Raw genomic sequence first — 21252 nt, forward strand, 5'->3', positions numbered from 1 at the left:
GACTTTAACAGTACTTATCCACAAGTAAATAGCATTTCATATATTTTGAGATGCCTCTTGCTCTTTTTTCAGATGGACCAGCTTTTGGGAAATATGATTGAAATGTGGGTTGATCGCATGGACAACATTACACAGCCTGAAAGAAGAAAACTTTCAGCTTTGGCTTTGCTTTCTCTTCTGCCATCTGATAATAGGTGAGGAAATGTTTTTTAAGAATTTGTTTCTTTAAAGCATCAAAATATTATCACCGTTTTTGGCCATTGGTATTGCTGCATGTTGCTGGGCAGTATTTTATGTATATGTGTGCTCATTTTGTTAGTAGATAATGCTGGGGCGGGTGTTGGTCTGGATCTAAAAAGATGTGAATGGGGGTGGTAGGCACTGCAGTTCAACTTGGTCATATTCATTTAATAATTTAATTTTTGTCTGAATTCTCATTTTTTTGTAATCAGATTTTACTAGACTTATTTTAGGTCCTTTTAAAATATAAGATGAATATGTAATAATATGTCAGTAGCACTTCATAAAAAGTGTCCTCCTAGTAATTCAAAAGAATGTTACATAATTCATTAGTTTTTTATTTTGGATTATCTCCAAAAAAACTTGCAAGTACTTTTTTCTCGTTACATCATTGAAGTCATTTTATTATAGTTTACAAACTTTGTTAAAATTCTCATTTCCATAAAGCAAATGCAAAATGCTTCACTTTGGACGTTATATGCAAATATCTATTTTCTTTATTTTTACCCCTGTCTTTGGGAGTTTTGCATTATCTGCTTTTTTTTTTTTTTTTTTTTTGGTACTTTTAAGTTTAAAGGCGTAAAAGCAGGTCTTAAGACTTGATTTTGTAGAAGAATAAACTAGATCATTTTGTCTTAGGGAACTTTCAAACACATCAATCCTAATGATAAATTAGTGAAATAAATCCAGTTAGCTTTAGAAATCCTTGTTAAAAATGTAGGTATTATTTCTAATATATTAGTTTGAATTAAACACATAGGTAATTGTTTTGTCCTAACACCATAATAATAGATACTGATTACTGAGCACGTACTGTATGTCTTTATATTTTGGTACATGTTTGACATTTATATCTCATTCAGTTTTTAATATAGTCCTGAGGTATAGGCATGATTATTTTCTTTTTATAGAGCAAAGAAATAACTTAAAAATGTAAACTAACTTGCCTAGTGTGTGGCATGTGGCATGACATAGGGCATATTTTGACCTGGGGCAACTGGATGCCAGGGTTTGCTCTTTTTTAACTACCAGGTGGTGCCCTTTCTGAGGTGGACATGCACAAGATCAATATATTTTTCCTAACTGTGAAATCGAGTGGCATTTTATTAATTTTTGAAAACCAAATTTTAGCTACCTGTATTTTATTGTTGTTTCCTTTTCTTCATGGATAAATAGTGACTTGAGATTATTCAGGCCTTTAAAATGGAAGTGTTAAAAAATGTGGTCTTTGGCAGTAGCCAGCACTATGTAAACATTTGTGGAATAAATTAATGAATGGAAAAAAAATATTAAGGTTAGAAAAGCACCTTAGGATTTTCTTTAATGTAAAGTACTGAAATTACTGAGGGTAAATTAGAAATGACACACATTAGTTGAAGAAGGATATCTAATTGTATCTAAAGCATATTTGTTTTACATTTTTTATGAGACAACTGTTTTGCTTTAATATTTAATTTTATATAAGTGTGTTGTGGTCAAAAAATACGTTTTATATATAAGTGGCCAAAATAGTCGGCTCTTCTAAGGAAAATACAATGTTTCTTTAAGTCAAGAATAGACGGGAGTGAGGGGGGGGCTCATGTCATTCTGTCTAAATTGAGGGGCAGAACTTTAATAAGACTTGGAGTTCTCTTAAATATTAAGATTTCAGATTGCAAAGTTGGGAGAAGATAGTTGTGATTGGAAGATCGGATCTTGTTTTTAAAATGAAGTAAGTATTGGAAAATCTTTTGGGCACTAATGAATTCATGTCATTTTAAGGGTACCAAGAAAGTCTTGAATAATGTAGTAATAGAATTTTAAAGAATAATTATTTAACTTTATAGTCGGATTAGTGACTAAAGAAACATTGATAGATACAGAAAATGTAATGATCTGCAAAACAAACAAAAAACTTAATTGCTGTGTAAGTTTGCCACATTGTCACTGGCCCATGATAGAACTTACGGAGATTTATATTCACATTGTCTAGTGGAAGGTAATGTGGAAATTTAGGTCAGCAGTTTTATTGTTTTCTTTTATTACTTTTCCTCTACTTAAACTACGTAGTTTTTGGAGTTTGGGAAAATTTTCCCCTTTCTGCGTCCCCAGTAATAATACCTGGTTAATCTCCCATGTAATAGTAATTTTCTGTTCCTGCATTTCTTTTAGACATTGCAGTGTAACATTTTCCTTGCCTGAAAAAAAAGCAGATCTAGTGAATAATGTTGATGGTGATTTTTTTAATCATCTAAATTGGGAAATATTATTTTCTTCTTTTATTATAACAGATTTTCAAGCAAAAATACACCATTCCAAAGCATGGTTTCTCAACTATAGTACTAGTGATATTTTGGGCCAGATGATTATTTGGGGTTTTGGTTGTTCTTTTTTTTAAGATTTATTGGGGAGAGAGGGAGAGAATCCTCAAGCAGACTCCCTGCTGAGCAGGAAGCCCCACGTGGGGTTTGATCCCAGGACCCAGAGATCATGACCTGAGCTGGAGTTAAGAGTTGGACACTCAACCGACTGAGCCACCCAGGCGCCTCTTTTTTGGTTTTTCTTTTTTTAGAGGTGAGGCAGGGGGAGGAGCAGAGGGAGAGAGAGAATCTTACCAGGCTCCATGCCCAGTGTGGAGGGAGCCCGACAAGGGGCTCGATCTCAGGACCCTGAGATCATCTTCGCCGATATCAGGAGTCAGACACTTACCTGCCTGAGCCACCCAGATGCCCCCAGATGATTATTTGTTTTGGAGAACTATCTTGCACCATGTAGGATACTTGGCAGCACCTCTGCCCTCTGGCCTGTGGATGCCAGTAGAACTTCTTACCTCCAGTTTAGAATCACTGCTGTAAAGAATGACCATTTGAGAAACTATTAAACTCTCCTTTACCCTAATCCTCTAGTTTTGTTCAGAAATTTGATAAAAACTCTAGACTTCAGAACCACTCTGAAATCCCAGTGCCACTGGTGACTTGCTGATGACGATGACCATGTTCTTGTGTTACTGTGCCTAAGTTTCCTTGTTTTTAAAATGTACAGATGTTCTGATGAGACCGTTGTAAATATTACATGAGTTTACGTATGTAAGGTCAGACTGACTGGATAGATGAGGTTAGCTGTCTTGCTTTCATCCCTTTCTTCCTTTCTCACCTACTCATCCATTTACTGCAGTGCAGAGTTCTGAGAGCATAAGTCACTATGTGTATATGCACTCATTTTTAATTCAGTACATTTTCAGGTATATTGAGTATCTGTACACCTATTCATTAATTTATTTTTAAAATGTGTGTTAACCGCATATGTTCTAAGGAATGTTATTTTGTGCTTGATGTTTTACAGTATTCTGAATTATCACCAACTTAAGGATTCATGATTTTGTTGATATCTGCTATGCACATTCTTGTTAATATCTTCTTGCTCACCTTCTTAACATAGTGCAGTCTTTTTTTTTTTTTTAACTTGTTCAGTGCTGCAACTGTATTTTGTCCTTTTTGTTTTACTCTTCCTCTCTTTAGCTGGAATAATTCCAGGTTTGAATATTCTCCCTTTCTTAGGATCTGTATTTAAACACAGAGGGAAGAATAGTTTCTTCAACTGATTTTTATATGACCATAACATTATTTATATATACATCTTGTAATGTTTTCCTCCAAAGGCATAGGTTAAACAAAACTGTGATTTGGAGATGAGAATGAGAATAATTAAACTTTACTTTGACTCTCTTCTCTGAAATACCAGTTCATCCTCCAACTTCAAAGACACAATTTTATAATGCAGTTCTAAGAATTTCAGATGTGAATAAGTATTCTTAGAGAGCAAGTGTTGTGAGAATTTTGGCTTTGACTTTTATTTTTAAATTTAAGGATGCCACTGATGGGGCATATTTAACATAAGCTAGTTGAATAATGAAAAAAGAGACTGGCAAAGCAGTATGGTTTTTAGATATGACAGCTTGCATTCCGGGAGAAATTGCCTTTATAATAAACTCCTGGAGTATCAGAATTACCAAACCTGCTTGGATTGGACACTTGGTACCTCTCCATAATTCTGGTTTATCTCAAAATTAGCATATGTAATATCCCCACTTGGAAATTTATTATTATTTAAGAAATTTCTAAGATAAATCATTTTACAACATTTAGAATGTTAGACTAGTCCTATCAAGATAACAGGTTCCAAAGAGTAGTGTTTTGGTATAGTTTCAACATAGTTAAATAAAAGGCAGTTTATAATTTTTAAAATGTAGACATGTTGTTTTACCTGAGTTATGCTTGGTTTAAACTGACCATTTTTAAATGAATATTTAACATGATAGACTTTTGGGGTACCTGGCTGGCTCAGTCAGAAGAGCATGTGACTGTTGATCTCAGGGTCGTGAGTTTGAGCCCCACGTTGGATGTAGAGATTACTTAAAAAATTAAAAAAACAAAAAACAAAAAAAAACATGATAGGCTTTCATTTTTATCCCTTAAAATAGGAAGCATTTTTTACCTCTAGGTCATGTATTCTTTAGTATTTTATAATATTTTCTTTTATCTGTAAATATTTGACCACAGATTTTAGTAGCTTTTCTATAGTAAAAATTGGTTCTCAATTTTTTTAGTCTTTCACAAGAAAAATGCCTTAGAAACATCGTGTGTGGTAACAGCTTTATTGAGATGTAATTCATAGACCATACATTTCATCCACATAAAGTGTACAACTCAGTAGTATATAGAATATTCGCAGTCATGCAGCCATCACCACAGTTGATTTTAGAGCATTTTCATCACTTCCGGAAGGAAGCATGTACTCTTTTGTAGTCTTCATCACTCACCATACCCCCGCCCCCAGCTCAAGGCATTAGAGCAAGGGCTTGAGAGTAGTAAGGGTGGAGAGTAGAACATGCATCCTCGAAAGACGGGGCCTTCAAGGTAGAGTCAGTTTTATTCTCTGTGATGAATTGTACGATTATTGGTTTCCATCTAACAATACCGTTAAAGATAATCTACTCATTGTCTCGTGGGGAAGTTACTCTAATCCATTTTGCTGCTGCCCAATGTGTCACATATTGGAAATGCTAGGATTCAGGTCTTTAAATTTTGGTCTAGTGTTTGCTTGCCTCCTTGTTGCCAGCCTTCAGTCTTTGCTTATTTATTCATATATTTGTTCAGTAGACATTACTAAATGTGAATGCATCATTAGTTGGTCCTGAGTGCCTTAAAATTTAAGTTTTATTATTATTCAGATATGGTGAGGCCCTCAGATCGGGGGACAATTGCCGTGAAAGATATTTTATAATTCACAGTTCCCAAGAGGAGGATGCATGCCTCATCACACAGAACCAAAAGGAAACACCAGGGTTGGTCTGGAGACAGAAGGAGTAAGGGGACAATGTGGGCATGAGCCTTTATTGTGGTTTCCTTGGGAAGGAATGGGAAAGCGAGGGTAAGGAGGTTTAGGATTGGCTAGTTTAAATAATTCAGTAGGCTGTATGGTGTAGGCACTGTTGCGAGTTGTCTGTTACCTGGCCCTACGGTGATTAGGGCAGGGGGATAGTGGCCCTGAGTGTTAGAGCCTCATGAAAGAGGTAGTTGGGTATGGTCTCTGGATCAGTCGGTTTGCATGTGCAACTTATGCAGTAAGGCAGTCATTTACTGTCTTTCTGAATTGGGTAGCCCTGGGAAGGGCAGTCTGTCCAGGGTCATTAAGGCCCCATCTGTCAAACCATCAGCATACAGAAAATAAGGAGGCATGATTAATACACCAAGTATTAACCAACTTTTGTTCTTAGCACCATGCTTAACACCTTAGTAGGTCCACAGTAAGTTTAATGAATGAATGAAGAATGAATTTATTACTTATACTGTAATAGTGTGCTGTTTTTTCTCCCAACTAACATTTTTCTGAGCTTCTAAAGAATGTTTGTGCCTGAAAAATTAAGCTAATTTGATCTCTCAGTTTGTCAGTCCTGGGAGGAAGTATAGCATACTTTTTGGTCACTGTTTAAAGTACTACTTGAGGTAGGAAACAGATCATTTTTCAGTTTTGTCATATTAACACACCCTAAAACATTTTCACATTTAGCAGCCTTAAAAAGGAGAATTTTTTAGATACTCTGATTTGTAGTATTGTTGCAAATTAGGGGTTTTTTGAATGGGGCTACTTTAGGCGTACTTTTAATCTGTTCAGTTAGTTGTATGTATAAGTTTTGCATACCTGCCTGTTAATACCCTTTCTCAAAAAAAGAGGTATGGAATGAATTTTGATGTATTTACTTTGAAAGGATGTATTTTTAAAATTTACAGTAGTCATTTGAGCATCAAATCTGTTTTTGTAAGTTGAGAAAAGAGGTAGTGTGAGATTGTGGGATCTGGAATTCCATTTTTGTTCTAATGCTTGGGAAGTCACTTAGTCTCTGAAAATCAGTTTACTGTAATGAATAAGACAATTTATATTGTTCTGAAATGCTACAAATAAGAATTATGCACAGGATATACAAATAAAGTATAAATAAGTTCTTCAGGCATTCAGCAAACACTAAATAAATCCTTTTGTGTCATTTATTGTTTCCATTGTAATGATAGTTAGTTTTGAAATGCAAAGCTATTAGTGGACACATTTGCTTATACTAATTATCTGCTTCAATTCAAAAAAGATGAGAGTCTTCAAGACTGATTCTAAACTGATTAATCAAAGTCTCAGTTACTAATGTATTACCAATTCTATTAGTAGATTAGAGCAGTGGGTAATTTTATGTACATATGTACTCATTCGTTCATTTTGAGAGATGGGTAATTTTAAACAACAGATTCTCATACATTGTGTAGATCTGATTTTATGAATGGATTTCCATTAGTAGGTTGAGCTGTTACTGGAAGTCAAATTACCAGTTAAAGTTACATTGTCTTTGTTGCTTCTGAAAAGCTGTGCTAGTCCATGCCTGATGGAAAACATACTTTTCCTCTACTTCTTGTGTGCGGTTTATAGACAAGATGATCCAGCCTTGGCCAAACTATTTCAGTGTGCCCTACAGTATTCTAAGTTCAGAGTCAGAGTGGCAGAAAGCACCCTTAGTGATTACCCTACCCCTTAGCTGAATGATCATTCTCTGCCCCTTTCCATCAAATACTGACCTGAATGTCCGTGGAATGTTAGACAGGTTACTGGGAAGGAGCAAAAAGGATGCAGTCCTTGCCTTCGTGAAACTTACAGTCTAGGGTTTTAGTTTTGTGATGGTTGCTCTTATTATTGCTACTTTTTCCCTCAAGATTGACTTGAACTGATTTCTAACAGTTTATATAATCTCATTATGTAGTAACTTGCGGAAAGGGACAGTGAGGTATCATTGGGAAAGTTGTTAAGAAATTTTATTTTGCCAGAGTCAACCATAAAAGGAACAGTCGTTATAGGATATATTGAATGGTGACTATATACCTCTCTCTCCTTATTAGATAAGGGGAATAAAACATGTCTAAGAGTACTTGGAAATTTCAGAGCCTCAGCTGTTGAGGCTCTGCTTTCCATCTTCCCTTTGAATATATGGTTTACAAATAGGAGAGATACCCTTAGCTTTTCAAAAACTAATATTTGGATTATGAATGTTTTCCTTTGTATGTAATCTAATATAGTTGGTAGTAATTACTGGTTATGATCATTCAGTTCAACTGGGGAAAATCCCTCTGTGATGAAGCTTTTAATGATTTTATTTTTTGACTAGGCTGTGCATATGTATTTTTTTGGTTCTTGCTGTGAATTTACAGGCTGGTTTTCTTCCCAAACACAAATTGAATAACATACCTACTTTTGAGCTGGTTAATATTCATATACTGAATTTTGTTAGCTTTAATCTAACAGAAGCTGGAGGACACAGGGTGGTTTAGGAAGATGAACATTTGGGGCCATAATTGCAGGTTTACTGTCTTTATCTGTATACAAAACAGTTTTTTTTGGGGGGGGGGTTGTATACAAAACAGTTTTGTGAAAAAAGAGGTAAATTACTAATCCTGGGCTTGGTGATTTTTTTTTTTTTTAACTGAAAGGTTATAATCCTTTATAAAACTTTTTTTTTTTAAGCTGAACATCAGTTTGTTTTTCTGTCAGTGCTTTGAAATCTCACTTCTTCCCCTTTCCCCAAAAAGTTCCACCCTTTTTAGGTGTTTGAAAGTGTTTCTATCCCTTACCTTAGAATTTGAATGGAAATCGTCCATTTTGGTTTTCATTTCCGATAAAGATTCACTTTATTCTTGAAACATGGCAGAACCTAAATGTTCCTACATTCCTGTCCCATAAACAGCCTGCGGTACTGATACAACCAACATTCAGCAATATTTTAATAATTCCTGTTGTGTGCTAAGCACCCTGCTGTGCTTTGATGATACATTCCACTGCACCTCTGGGACATATTATTCAGTATGCCCTTGCATCTTAGAGCAACTATTTTTGTCTTCTGTCTCCCATCCTAACTGCTAAGAAAAGTTCCTGAATGCTTCTGAATATGGGACTATACTCTCAATGTGTTCCTCACATCTAGGACCACTGCCCCATCTACGAATTAGATAAATGCTTCTGATGAACTTTTCATAAGGTGGCAGTCATCTTACAGACCTGAGCTGAAGGCAGACACTTAACCGACTGAGCCACCCAGGCGCCCCTCTTTGGGTTATTTTGAGACTAAATTGGAGAATGTATATACAATGCCCATTGAAGTGTTGAATGCATTGGAGTGTTAAATGGTAAATGATTGAATATTAATCTTTCTATTATTGCTGTACTATTATCTATTAATACCTGCTACTGTTAATGTTACTGCTGTCAATTATTTTGACCAAGTGTGTGAAGGTACCAATTGAGGCTTTCCTGAGGCTCTCCTTCATTTACTCAGAGGCTGTCTCCCATTCAGACTATCCAAATGTGACCCATGCCAACACTTGAAGAAAGACACCATCTCCCTGCATGTGTTTCATGCAGATACCTTGGGCATGCCTGCCGATGCTCACTCTGTTCATTATTCTTATTCATTCATTACTACTGTTGCCTCCGTTTCACCTTTCTGAAATTGGCAGGTATTTCAGCCCAGGAAGAAGCTTCCATTGACTCATCTGTACAGAGTGGTTATGTAAAGTTGACCCTCAGTTCGTATTTGCCAAACATTTAAAATAATCAGTGAAATGTGCAGCCAGACAGCAGCTTGTGCTACTCTTGTTAACATTCATCAGTGAGGGTGCCTGGGTGGCTCAGTCCTTAAGCGTCTGCCTTCAGCTCAGGTCATGATCCCAGAGTCCTGGGATCGAGCCCCGCATCGGGCTCCCTGCTCAGCAGGAAGCCTGCTTCTCCCTCTCCCACTCCCCCTGCTTGTGTTCCCTCTCTCGCTGTGTCTCTCTCTGTCAAATAAATAAATAAAATCTTTAAAAAAAAAAACAAACAAGACAAAACATTAATCAGTGATGGAGCCCTTAAATCCTCAGATTTATAATAGATTCAGGAAAAAGATTTGGAGTAAGGCTGTAGGTTGAAGGGAAACTGGAGAAAGCAGGTAGAATTCTGGGTGGTAAAAGGGCCCCAGTTTTGTTGCCTTACCTGCAATTTTTGCCATCCATGGACATTTTTTATTTGTCTTCTATTTTTTCGTTTGTCAAACTCCTTCCAATTTCTCTGCCTAGAGTGATATCTGCCTTCTTGAAATTTTTGGACTGCATCATAAACTCATTTTCATGTATTGCTTGCTCTGCTTCTGTGCTTTTTATGTCTCTTACCTTCTGGGCTTTTTGGAGGTTGGACCCATGTGTTGAGGGCATATAGTGAAAAGCTTAATGTTCAGGCTCTGAACCACACTGGGTAGATACGAATCCTGGCTCCTGAATTCACCACGTGACCTTGAGCAAGGTATTTAACATATCTCTACCCTCATTTATAAAATAGAGCTACACTGTTGGATTGTTCTCTGTATTAAGTGACATAATACATGTGAAGTACTTATGCTCAGTATATAAGTTCTGGCTGTGATGATGATAATGTAAAGATTTTTTTTTTTCTCTACTTAACACCGGACATAGGGTACTTGCTTCTAGAATACCCTGCATGGTCGGGATATTATTATAATGAGTATGTCGACTGAACATTTATTCTCTCACAGAACATCTTGAGTTCCTTGAGATCAGGGAGTAGATTTTATCTTTAGTATCCTTAGAGTCTAGCACAATGTTTGACACATGTAGGCTCTCAGTAATGTGTCTGAACTGGATATATTTGATGAAGGTAAGATAACCAATGCACTGTGCTCTTCTCAGTCTTGGATACTTCTGAACACCCAGTTATTCATGTCAGAAACTTGGAAATTGTCTTTGACAACATGACCTCTCACCGTCCACGTTTAATCCATCACCAGAGCTGTTGACTACACCTCTAAGTATATCTCAAATCCATTCCCTCCATTTCTACTATCTTCATATAAGCTGTCTTATTCTTCTTCCTGGACTGTTGCATTAGCCTCCTCCACTGCTCTTTCCTCATCTCTTCTGATCTGCTCCAAGCCATATTCCACAGAGAAGATGCCAGCCATGTTTTAAAAGCAAAAATGATCTTATTCCTCTTCTAGTTCAAAACCCTTTAGTGGCCTCCATGGGACAACTAGTCGGGGTTTGCCTTTTGGCTTACCTCTCAAGCCCTATTCTGCCCTCGTCTCTCTCAGTCATTCTCTCCCAACCATGCTGGCTGTTCTCTCTCTTTGGAACATGCTAAGCTTTTTGTGCCTCAGAATCTTGACAGATTTTATAAACTGACATGCTTTTCCCGTAGCTGCAGAACACTGTTTTTCCTTTATAAAACTGATCATGTGTAGTGAAAAGAAGGGCCATATGCACCCCAATGTTCATAGCAGCAATGTCCACAATAGCCAAACTGTGGAAAGAGCCGAGATGCCCTTCAACAGATGAATGGATAAAGAAGATGTGGTCCATATATACAATGGAATATTACTCAGCCATCAGAAAGGATGAATACCCAACTTACATCAACATGGTTGGGACTGGAGGAGATTATGCTAAGTGAAATAAGTCAAGCAGAGAAAGTCAATTATCATATGGTTTCGCTTATTTGTGGAACATAAGGAATAGCATGGAGGACACTAGGAGAAGGAAGGGAAAAATGAGGGGGCGGGGAATTGGAGGGAGAGATGAACCATGAGAGACTATGGACTCTGAGAAACAAACTGAGGGTTTTAGAGGGGAGGGGTGTGGGGGGATGGGTTAGCCCAGTGGTGGGTATTAAGGAGGGCACGTACTACATGGAGCACTGGGTGTTATACGAAAACAGTGGATCGTGGATCACCACATCAAAAACTAATGATGTATTGCATGGTGACTGACATAATAAAATTTAAAAAATAAATAAAATTGATCATGATTGTAAATCAAACAAGATTTGGTCTAGTAGTTTTTTATATGTATTTTATTTTTTAGCCACAAATATTTGCTTGTGTTTTAAAATATGAGGACTCTTTTTAAACTTTGTTAAATTTACATAGAGTAAAATTGATTTTAGGGGAGGTTATACATTAATATAAATTTTCGTGTGTGTAGATTGTATGACCGTCACCACAGTCAGAACACAGGTGAATAGCTTCATCACCTGAGGACACTCCCTTGTGCGATATACCTTAGGAATCCCATTCTTCCCTGACTCCCAACTGTTGGCTCCCACCAATCTCTTTTCTTTCACTCTAATTGTGTCTTTTTGAGGATGTTATATAAATGGAATCAGGCAGTGTAGAACTTTTTGAGACGGGCCTTCTCAGGCAGCATAATGCCTTTTATATTTGCCTAAGCTGTTGTGTGTGTCATTAGAATGTTGATGTTTTTGTTTTTGCTGAGTAGTATTCCATCGTATGGATGTATCACCTTTAGCCAATGAAGGACATTTGGGTGTTTAGTGCTTTTAAGCTAACTGTCTCCCCCACCAATCTCTAGTTTCATGAGCATGATAATCTGGATGTTGTTAGTTTGTGCCCCTCCCCCCCATTATGTGTGTACACATGCATTATACACGCACACACAACACACTTGATGCTTTATTTTCTGAATTATTTGCATGTAAGTTGAATAGATTATGACCTTTTACTCCTAAATGCTTCAGTCTAGTATTAGGTATTGCCTCTAATTGTCATGTCTTTGTAGTCTCTTTTACTCTGTATTATTTCCTGAGTTTTTATTTCTTATGACTGACAATTTTGAAGAATACAGCCCTTTTCTTTGTTTCTCTCCCTCCCTTTCTTTGCCCAGAATAGAATATTCCTCATTTGTGATGTGTCTGATAATTTTTTTTAAAGATTTTATTTATTTATTAGAGAGAGAGAAACAGCATGACAGGGGAGAGGGTCAGAAGGAGAAGCAGGCTCCCCACTGAGCCAGGAGCCCGATGCGGGACTCGATCCCAGGACTCTGGGACCATGACCTGAGCCGAAGGCAGTCGCTTAACCAACTGAGCCACCCAGGCACCCTGTCTGATGATTTCTATTGATTAGATTGTGGTTATACATATACATTGTTGGAATATTACCTAAGTGATTGATGCTGTCCTTCTTGAAATACCACATCCAGTGGCACATGGTGTCCACCTGCTTCTCATTAATGGTGTTAATTCTCGTGAAGGTGTTTGTGCCACTGTGTAGTTACTGTTCTTTTTCCTTGCAACTGATAATCAATCTGTATTGAGATACTGCTCTTCGTTAAAATTTCCTCCTACATTGAGCAAAAAAATATGTTTTCTTTATTGTTACCGGAATATTTTTAATTGTAAACACCATTTCAGATTTTGATTCTCTTGATTTTAGGATCTACAAGTAATTCTTAAGATTCATAAGATCACTAAGCACCATTGTAAACTGTTCTTTCTATGTAAACCTGTCTTGGTTGGTTTATATGTAGATGCTGTACATCTAAATAATATAGGGGGTATATGGGGTGCCTGGGTGGCTCAGTCGTTAAGCGTCTGCCTTCGGCTCAGGTCATGATCCCAGAGTTCTGGGATTGAGCCCCGCATGGGGCTCCCTGCTCAGCGGGAAGCCTGCTTCTCCCTCTCCCACTCCCCCTGCTTGTGTTCCCTCTCTCGCTGTTACTCTGTCAAATAAATAAATAAAATCTTTAAAAAATAATAATATAGGGATATATATTGAAAAGGTGGTAATAGAAAAATTGTTTGATTTATGCATTCTCTTGTCATAGAATTTCTGAATGGAAAAGAAAATAGATTGGTATTGATACCTGAACCATGAGATTATTTGAAGTCTGTGTTAATGAAGGTTCCATAAGAAAGAGAAAAAAATAATTCAGTGAGTCAGTTTCCTGGGGAGGAAAAAAGGAGGAAGCTCTTTTAGGAGGCTGAGTGTCGTGTTCAGAAATAGTTCTAATGAAAATTAGTAGTACTCAGTAAAGGGATATGAAGAACCATTTTGATGTATTATTCTAGAGCAAAATCAAAATGTCACAGTTCAGATCGGGGAACATTATTGTGCCTTGGAGATCATATGAAGATTTCACCAAACATGTTAGAGAATTGACAAGATAATGAGATAGTTTTAAATTACCTAAATAATGTGAATTGGCTGTGAAAGGGTAGTAGCTAAACCATGGAGACATATGCCTTCCAGTCAGTGCAGCGGGAAGCTGGGAAACTTGGGTTCTAATCTAAACCTTGAGTGGCCAGTTGTGCCACTAATCAGTGATGTGCTCATCGCCAGTAAGATCAGGAGGTCTCTGAATTCTGTTCCCGTATCACCCTTTTTTGAGGTCTTGATTTCTGAGTTCTGTAGCAGTGATCACTGTAACAGCAGCAACCCTTATCAACCCTGTGAACAGAAAGGCTGAACTTTGTTGTTCTGGATACTGGGTTTAGATTTATTGTTTGTTGTAGGTGCTTTAGTTTACCTCAGCTTTCACAATAGGAGAAAAACTATTTTATTCTGTCACTTTTATTTAGTGTAATTTACTAAAAATTTTATTTTTGAGATTTTAATAAATATTTTTGTCTGCTTTGGATATTTCTGGAATAGAGGACAAAATTAATTAATGTTCTGATCTTACCACCTTGTAGTTTTTCCTCTAAATTTTATTTTGTTGTTGACGAGTTCTTCCAAACTATAGAGGAGGGAAAAGTTTTCCTTGACTTTTTTGGGTTTCTCTAACTGGGTCTGAAAATTAAACTGACAAAGTCAAGATTAACAGGAGAAAAGCATATAAATTTAATGTTAAGTTTTATCTGACATGGGAGCCCTTAAAAGGAAGTGAAGAACCAAAGGGGACTGTTAAACTTCTGTGTGTGTGTGTGTATTTAAAGATTTTATTTAGTTATTTGAGAGAGAGAGAGCATGCGCAAGAGAGCACAAGCTAGGTGGGGAGTGAGGGGAGGTAGCAGAGGGTGAAGCAGATTCCCCGCAGAGCAGGGAGCCCGATGTGGGACTTGATCCCAGGACCCTGGGACCATGACCTGAGCCAAATGTAGGTGCCTAACTGACTGAGCCACATGGGTGCCCCAAACCTGTGTGTTTTTATGCTAGGTTTGAGGCATAGTGGAAAGTCGTGGAAAGATAGGGTAGGGCACAGGGTATGAGATAAATGTAGCAAACGGGGAAATTTTGCAAGCCTCATTGTTTGGATTCTTCTTGGAGTTTCTTTGTCTTCGGAAATAAGGATGCTCCTTTTCTCCCACTATAGTTGAGGGCACCTCTCACATGAAGTTTTTATGACCTTATTCAGGGGTGAAGGGCAGGTGGTATGAGGGTGTGGCTGGAGGGAGGGGAGGGATCAGAGAGAGTCCTTCACACTTCTGCCTTTGTCTCAGGTTCCTTCAGTTTTGTATGTTCTCTATGTCATGGTGCTATATTTTGGGATGGGGTGTCCTGAACCCCATCATAACTCTAAGCTGTATGACACAATTGAAAAATCCTTCATTATGTTTTGTTATTGAAAACACTAAACACAGGGGCGCCTGGGTGGCTTAGATGGTTAAGCAACTGCCTTCGGCTCAGGTCATGATCCTGGAGTCCCGGGATCGAGTCCCGCATCGGGCTCCCTGCTGGGCAGGGAGTCTGCTTCTCCCTCTGACCCTCCCCCCCCCTCACGCTCTCTATCTCATTCTCTCTCAAATAAATAAATAAAATCTTTAAAAAAAAAAAAAAGAAAACACTAAACACAAATGGACTTGAGAAACCTAGCTCTTATTCCATCTTTATCTCTAATTCATTTTTTTTAAGATTTTACTTATTTATTCATGAGAGAGAGAGGGAGGCAGAGGGAGAAGCAGGCTCCCCAAGGAGCAGGGAGCCCGATGCAGGACCAGATCCCAGGACGCTGGGATCATGACCTGAACCGAAGGCGGACGCTTAACCATCTAAGCCACCCAGGCTCCCTTTACCTCTAATTCATATCATTTCTCTGTCATGGGGGTTTTTTGGTGGTGATTTTCTAATTTCTTCTTTCAATAACAACAACAATAGTTGGCCACAAAGAATAGTTGTGAAAATTGTAAATCATTTTGATAAAGATCTGTTATCTAGTATGCACCTCTGATTTTTTATTATCATAGAAAGTGCTGAGTATTTTACCAAATATTTAATATGGAAATAATTCATATTATCTGAAATAATTGTTGTCTTGATGTAAAAGATGCTTTAATAACAAGAGGGAATTACTATACAATTATATATTATCATTACTGATATTTTAAGTATATTATCAGAGTATTAGTAATAATAATCAAAGTCAGAATTAGCCTAAGCATTGAGCTTTTCTGAAAAGTAATGACTAAACAACATATAATATAAACAATTTATAGTTAACTCTTTAAATCATTACCCTTCAATATTACAGTATACACAGATGGATTTTTATTTAAAAGATTCACACTATTTCAGATGTACATTTGTTGAAAAGTCATTAAAGGGTCCTGATGAGGTTTTGGAATATAGGTGAGGTTCAGTGGGGTGGAGTCCAGAGCCGAAGACTAAGAAAGAATTCTTGAGATGTCTTTAAGATTTTGGTGCAAAATAGTGGTTTATTTGGTGCAAAATAGTGGTTTATTTAAAGCATGGGGGACGGGGGGAGAGACAGGACCCGTGGGCAGAAAGAGCTACTGCACCGGGGTTGTGATGGGTGACTGATTATATACTATGGGGTTGGGGGAGGTAAGGAAAGAGGGAGGTTTCCGAGAAAGAATTTTCATATGCTAAAGGAGACTCACAGGATACTGGAGGCCTTGCCATTGTCAAGTTAAGGCTGTTTACCCCTCTAGTAAGGCATTACATGAAGATAGTTGGGAACTTCCTGGAGGAACATTACACTCTGCCCACTTCAAGTATCTGTCGATGGGCTGCAGGTTATAAAGACATTTAATTGTATTTACATTCCCTTCTGGAAGCTATTGCTAAGGCTTTTGTAAGTAAACTGAGGGAGACTCAGGTCTTGCAGGATGGTCATCTCTACAAGTTAACTATTTGTTTTTCCTTTAGGGCAGCCAGGAGTGCCTGAGAAATGTCACATATATCCCATGGCGGGGGGGGGGGGGGGTGGTTGTGGGGTGTCAGCTTCTGCTTTGTCCTCAGCTTGCCTTCTGTGCCTTCATCAGGTCCCTTTCACTCTCCCCAACTTTTCTTGCCAAAGGTAATCTTTGCCAGTAATTTGGTGTGCAACTTTATATCATTTTACAGTGCAAGGCATATACCTTAATAAATTAAGGTGCTAGTTGGTGATATTCAATATTTTTTATATCCAAAATTCTCTTTGAAAAGTTAAAAAGGAAGAGCAGAGAGGTTAGTGTAAAAACATTCGTGTTCACCATTCTAAATTTCTTGTTTTTGCTACCTTTTTTTTAAGGACTAAAAGTTAAAGTCTGTAATGTGTATTCAAAGCAATGTAAATATTATATGCATTTAAGACCCAAATTATATTACTCTGTTTATCTTTTATTTCACCTTTTTCTATTCAATATCTATCTGTTGGCTGATGGCTACAGTTTGTTCATTCTGAATATTTAAATTTTTCACATTTCCTTTTAAAAAATACTTATTTTTTAAATTATCAGATGTTTAGGTATGTGTGTTAGGAACACTCAGATTAACTGCTTTCTGAAAAAAATAAGTTCCTGAGATTTCCTTTCAACAATACTTTAGAAACACAGATAAAATTACTTCCTGTCTCTCAGTTTCCTGTATCCATGGCAACCTCTGTTTTACACACTGACTGTGGAGGAACCAATGTGAAGAGTGGTGTTTCCTGAGCAAACTGTGACTAAAAAAAAGGAAGAAAAAAAAAAAAAGTGGAGGGGTGGAGGTCAACAGTGCCACAGAAAGAAATGGAGTTTAGAAATGTCGCTCTTCAGATTTAGAAAGAAAACCTTACTTGAATCAGCCGAGTGTCAATAATATGAATTTCCTGGTTTTGGTAAGATTATTTATTTAAATATGAACTTTTAACTGAAATGAAAAATAATTTGCTTTTGTGAAAAGCTATAGTTTAGAGTTTAATTGCTCTTTTGTAGTGAATTTGTACTTTCATAAATTATAATGTTATTTAATTGATACTTTAATTTGGTAAAGGGACATATTATATCCAAAGACCATTATCCTTACCTCATCATTTGTCACTTTTGTTATTGTCAATTGTAATATTTTAAATTAGCTTTAGCCAACGTATTATTTTGCAGTTCATTAAATTTGAATTACCATTTTGTCAAGCAGTGGGTTAATGGCCTGGAGGTGTTAATTCTAGAACACATTCCAAACTCATTATATAATATTATGCTATCACCATAGTACAATTGATGATATTTAGTATTGTTGGCTGATACTAATAAAAATAAAAGAATATGGAATTTTTAGTATTATAGCACTTCAATTTTGAGAACTTATTGATGATTTAAAGTTTTACCTTCTTTTTTTATAGCCAATTCTGATATGAACAGAAAAACCAAGAACAGGGCTATGTGTGGATTACATTTTTCTCTGCCTTGCCTACGACTTTTTCTACTTGTTACCTGTTATCTTCTATTCTTATTCCATAAAGAGGTTCTTGGATGTTCGTCTGTTTGCCATCTCTACACTGGGAGACATATTAACTGCCGTAACTTAGGCCTTTCAAGGATTCCTAAGAATTTTCCTGAAAGTACAGTTTTTCTGTATCTGACTGGAAACAACATATCTTACATAAATGAGGGTGAATTAACAGGACTTCATTCTCTTGTAGCATTGTATTTGGATAATTCTCGCATTGCGTATGTATATCCAAAAGCCTTTGTTCAGCTGAGGCATCTGTATTTTCTATATCTAAATAATAATTTTATAAAACGCTTGGATCCTGGACTGTTTGAGGGACTTTCCAATCTTCGTACTTTATGTTTACAGTCTAATCAAGTAGCTTTTGTTCCAAGAGGAGTATTTAATGATTTAGTTTCAGTTCAGTACTTAAACCTACGAAGGAATCGCCTCACTGTCCTGGGGAGTGGTACCTTTTTTGGTATGATTGCTCTTCGGATACTTGATTTATCAAACAATAAAATTTTGAGGATATCAGACTTAGGCTTTCAACATCTTGGACAGCTGGATTGCTTGTATCTAGAAGGTAATAATTTAACAAAAGTACCGTCAAATGCTTTTGAAGTACTTAAGAGCCTTAAAAGACTTTCTTTGTCTCATAACCATATTGAAGCAATACAGCCCTTTGCATTTAAAGGACTTGTCAACTTGGAGTATCTCCTCCTGAAAAATTCAAGAATTCAAAATGTTGCTAGGGATGGGTTTAGTGGAATGAATAATCTTAAACATTTGATCTTAAGTCATAATAATTTAGAAAATTTAAATTCTGACACATTTAGCTTGTTAAAGAATTTAATTTACCTTAAGTTAGATAGAAACAGAATAATCAGCATTGATAATGATACGTTTGAAAATATGGGAGCATCTTTGAAGATCCTTAATCTGTCATTTAATAATCTTACAGACTTACATCCAAGGGTCCTTAAGCCATTGTCTTCATTGACTCATCTCCAGGCAAATTCTAATCCTTGGGAATGTAACTGCAAACTCTTGGGCCTTCGCGACTGGCTAGCATCTTCAGCCATTACGCTAAACATCTATTGTCAGAATCCCCCATCCATGCGTGGCAGAGCATTACATTATATTAAGTGGACTGACTTTACAAATTGTGTTACATCTTCGACAAATGTATCCAGAGCTTGGGCTATAAAATCTCTTCATATTCATCACAAGACTACTGCGTTAATGATGGCCTGGCATAAAGTAACCACAAATGGGAAACATTTGGAAAATACTGAGAGCGTTACTTTCTGGGAACGAAGTCGTACTTCACCTGCCAGTAGATTTTTTCAAGAGAATACCTTTGGTAATCCATTAGAGGCTACTGCAGTGTTACCTGTGCAAATACAGCTTACTTCTTCTGTTAACTTGAACTTGGAAAAAAACAGTGCTCTACCGGTTGATGATGCTTCGGTGTCAGGGAAAACGTCTCTCATTTGTACACAAGAAGTTGAAAAGTTGAATGAGGCTTTTGACATTTTGCTAGCTTTTTTTATCTTAGCTTGTGTTTTAATCATTTTTTTGATCTACAAAGTTGTTCAATTTAAACAAAAACTAAAGGCACCCGAAAACTCAGGGGAAAATAGACTTGAATACTACAGCTTTTATCAGTCAGCGAGGTATAATGTAACTGCCTCAATTTGTAACACTTCCCCACATTCTTTAGAAAGCCCTGGTTTGGAGCAGATGCAACTTCATAAACAAATTGTTCCTGGAAGTGAGGCACAGGTGATTCTCTTTGAACATTCTGCTTTATAATTCAACTTAATGTTAGTTACAGGAAAACATCAGTGCCATGGATGAATTCAACTGAAGCTTCCTTAAAGAATTATAAACTTTATTTGGAAATACAGTGAATTATATGAGCTTAGCATTAATAAATACATGTTTTTAATAATTTATGAATACTGTATTCATTCAGCATATATCTTTGATAGGTGCTATATTAAGTAATAATACTAGCTAATGTTTCTGTGTACTAAGCACTATGCTAATAAATACTTCATATATCACATTTATCCTTAAAAAACCTTGTAACTATTTACGTTTTACAGGTAAGGAAACCTAGGGAAAGTGAGCTTAAGAAACTGTGCCACGTTCTTGTTTGTGATACTTTTTAGGTCTGTCTGACTCCAGGGCACATGCTTTTAATTTCATGCATTGCTGCTGCATAGGTGCTAATTGTGAACAACATAGGCATGGCTCCTATTCTTGGTAGAGCTTGAAATCTAGTGGAGACACATGGTTTCCATCTGGGATGGTAAGTATTGCACTTGGAGGTGCTGCTGGGTATAACATAAGTGGAAGTGGTAGGTGGCTTTATGAGAACAGTGACATCGAGACTGGATCGTGAAGGATAAACAGAAATGAAGAGAGCTGAGTAATAGGTAAAGGTAACATCGTATCATAGGAGTCGAAGAAAGAGAAAGAATGCTGCTTTTTATGAAGTAACGTTCAGTATAACCAGAGTTATGAGTGGTAGTGTGAGGTCTGCAGCTGGAGAGAGAGATCAGATGAAGAAGGATATTGTAATTTCATATTTTTCCTTAGGGCAGCAGGGAGCCACGGAAGGATTTTAAATAGTGGAATGACATAATCAGATTTACTGTTTACAGAGTACCTTCTTTCTGGAAGGAGCAACGAGACTAGAGGCAGAGTTAACTGGGTAGGAATTTGAATCACCAATCCAGGGCAGAGGTACCGGAGGCCTGTGCCAGAGAGAATGGTTGGATTCTGGAGCTTGGTGATTGGCTAAGCGGTGACAGGTGAGGGATATGTCGAAGATGGTCATTGTTTGGCTTAGGCGGCATTCTGTTGCATTTAATGAGCAAAGGAAGCAAAAGGAGTGGGGATATGTGTAGGGACAAAATAATGAGTTCAATTTTGGATACATTGAATTTGAGATTCGCATCTGATCTCCAAGTGGAAATATCCTACAAGCAGAAGATTAGGGGAGAGATCTATCTGGT

General features: G+C 37.0%; 1 protein-coding gene across 10 annotated transcripts in view; it reads left to right on the forward strand.

Annotated features, from left to right (window-relative positions):
* The window catches only part of IPO11 (importin 11), a 208025-nt gene that overhangs the window by 133195 nt on the left and 53578 nt on the right, over window positions 1–21252 (forward strand). For 9 of the 10 annotated variants that reach the window (XR_010413081.1, XR_010413079.1, XR_010413082.1 and 6 more), the window contains one exon: window positions 73–194. Coding sequence is in view for 6 of the 10 variants with exons in the window: in XM_064596162.1 (XP_064452232.1) it covers window positions 73–194 (122 nt within the window). In the remaining 4 variants the exon portion in view is untranslated. Of the gene's footprint in view, window positions 1–72; window positions 195–19187; window positions 19576–21252 lie in introns of those variants that run through there. The other variant, XM_064596163.1, reaches the window with a different exon arrangement.

This window comes from Mirounga angustirostris, unplaced genomic scaffold, assembly GCF_029215605.1.
Source record: "Mirounga angustirostris isolate CCGP_5_RB_7025 unplaced genomic scaffold, mMirAng1.0.hap1 SCAF_7, whole genome shotgun sequence".
In the NCBI taxonomy this organism is placed as follows: Eukaryota; Metazoa; Chordata; class Mammalia; order Carnivora; family Phocidae; genus Mirounga; species Mirounga angustirostris.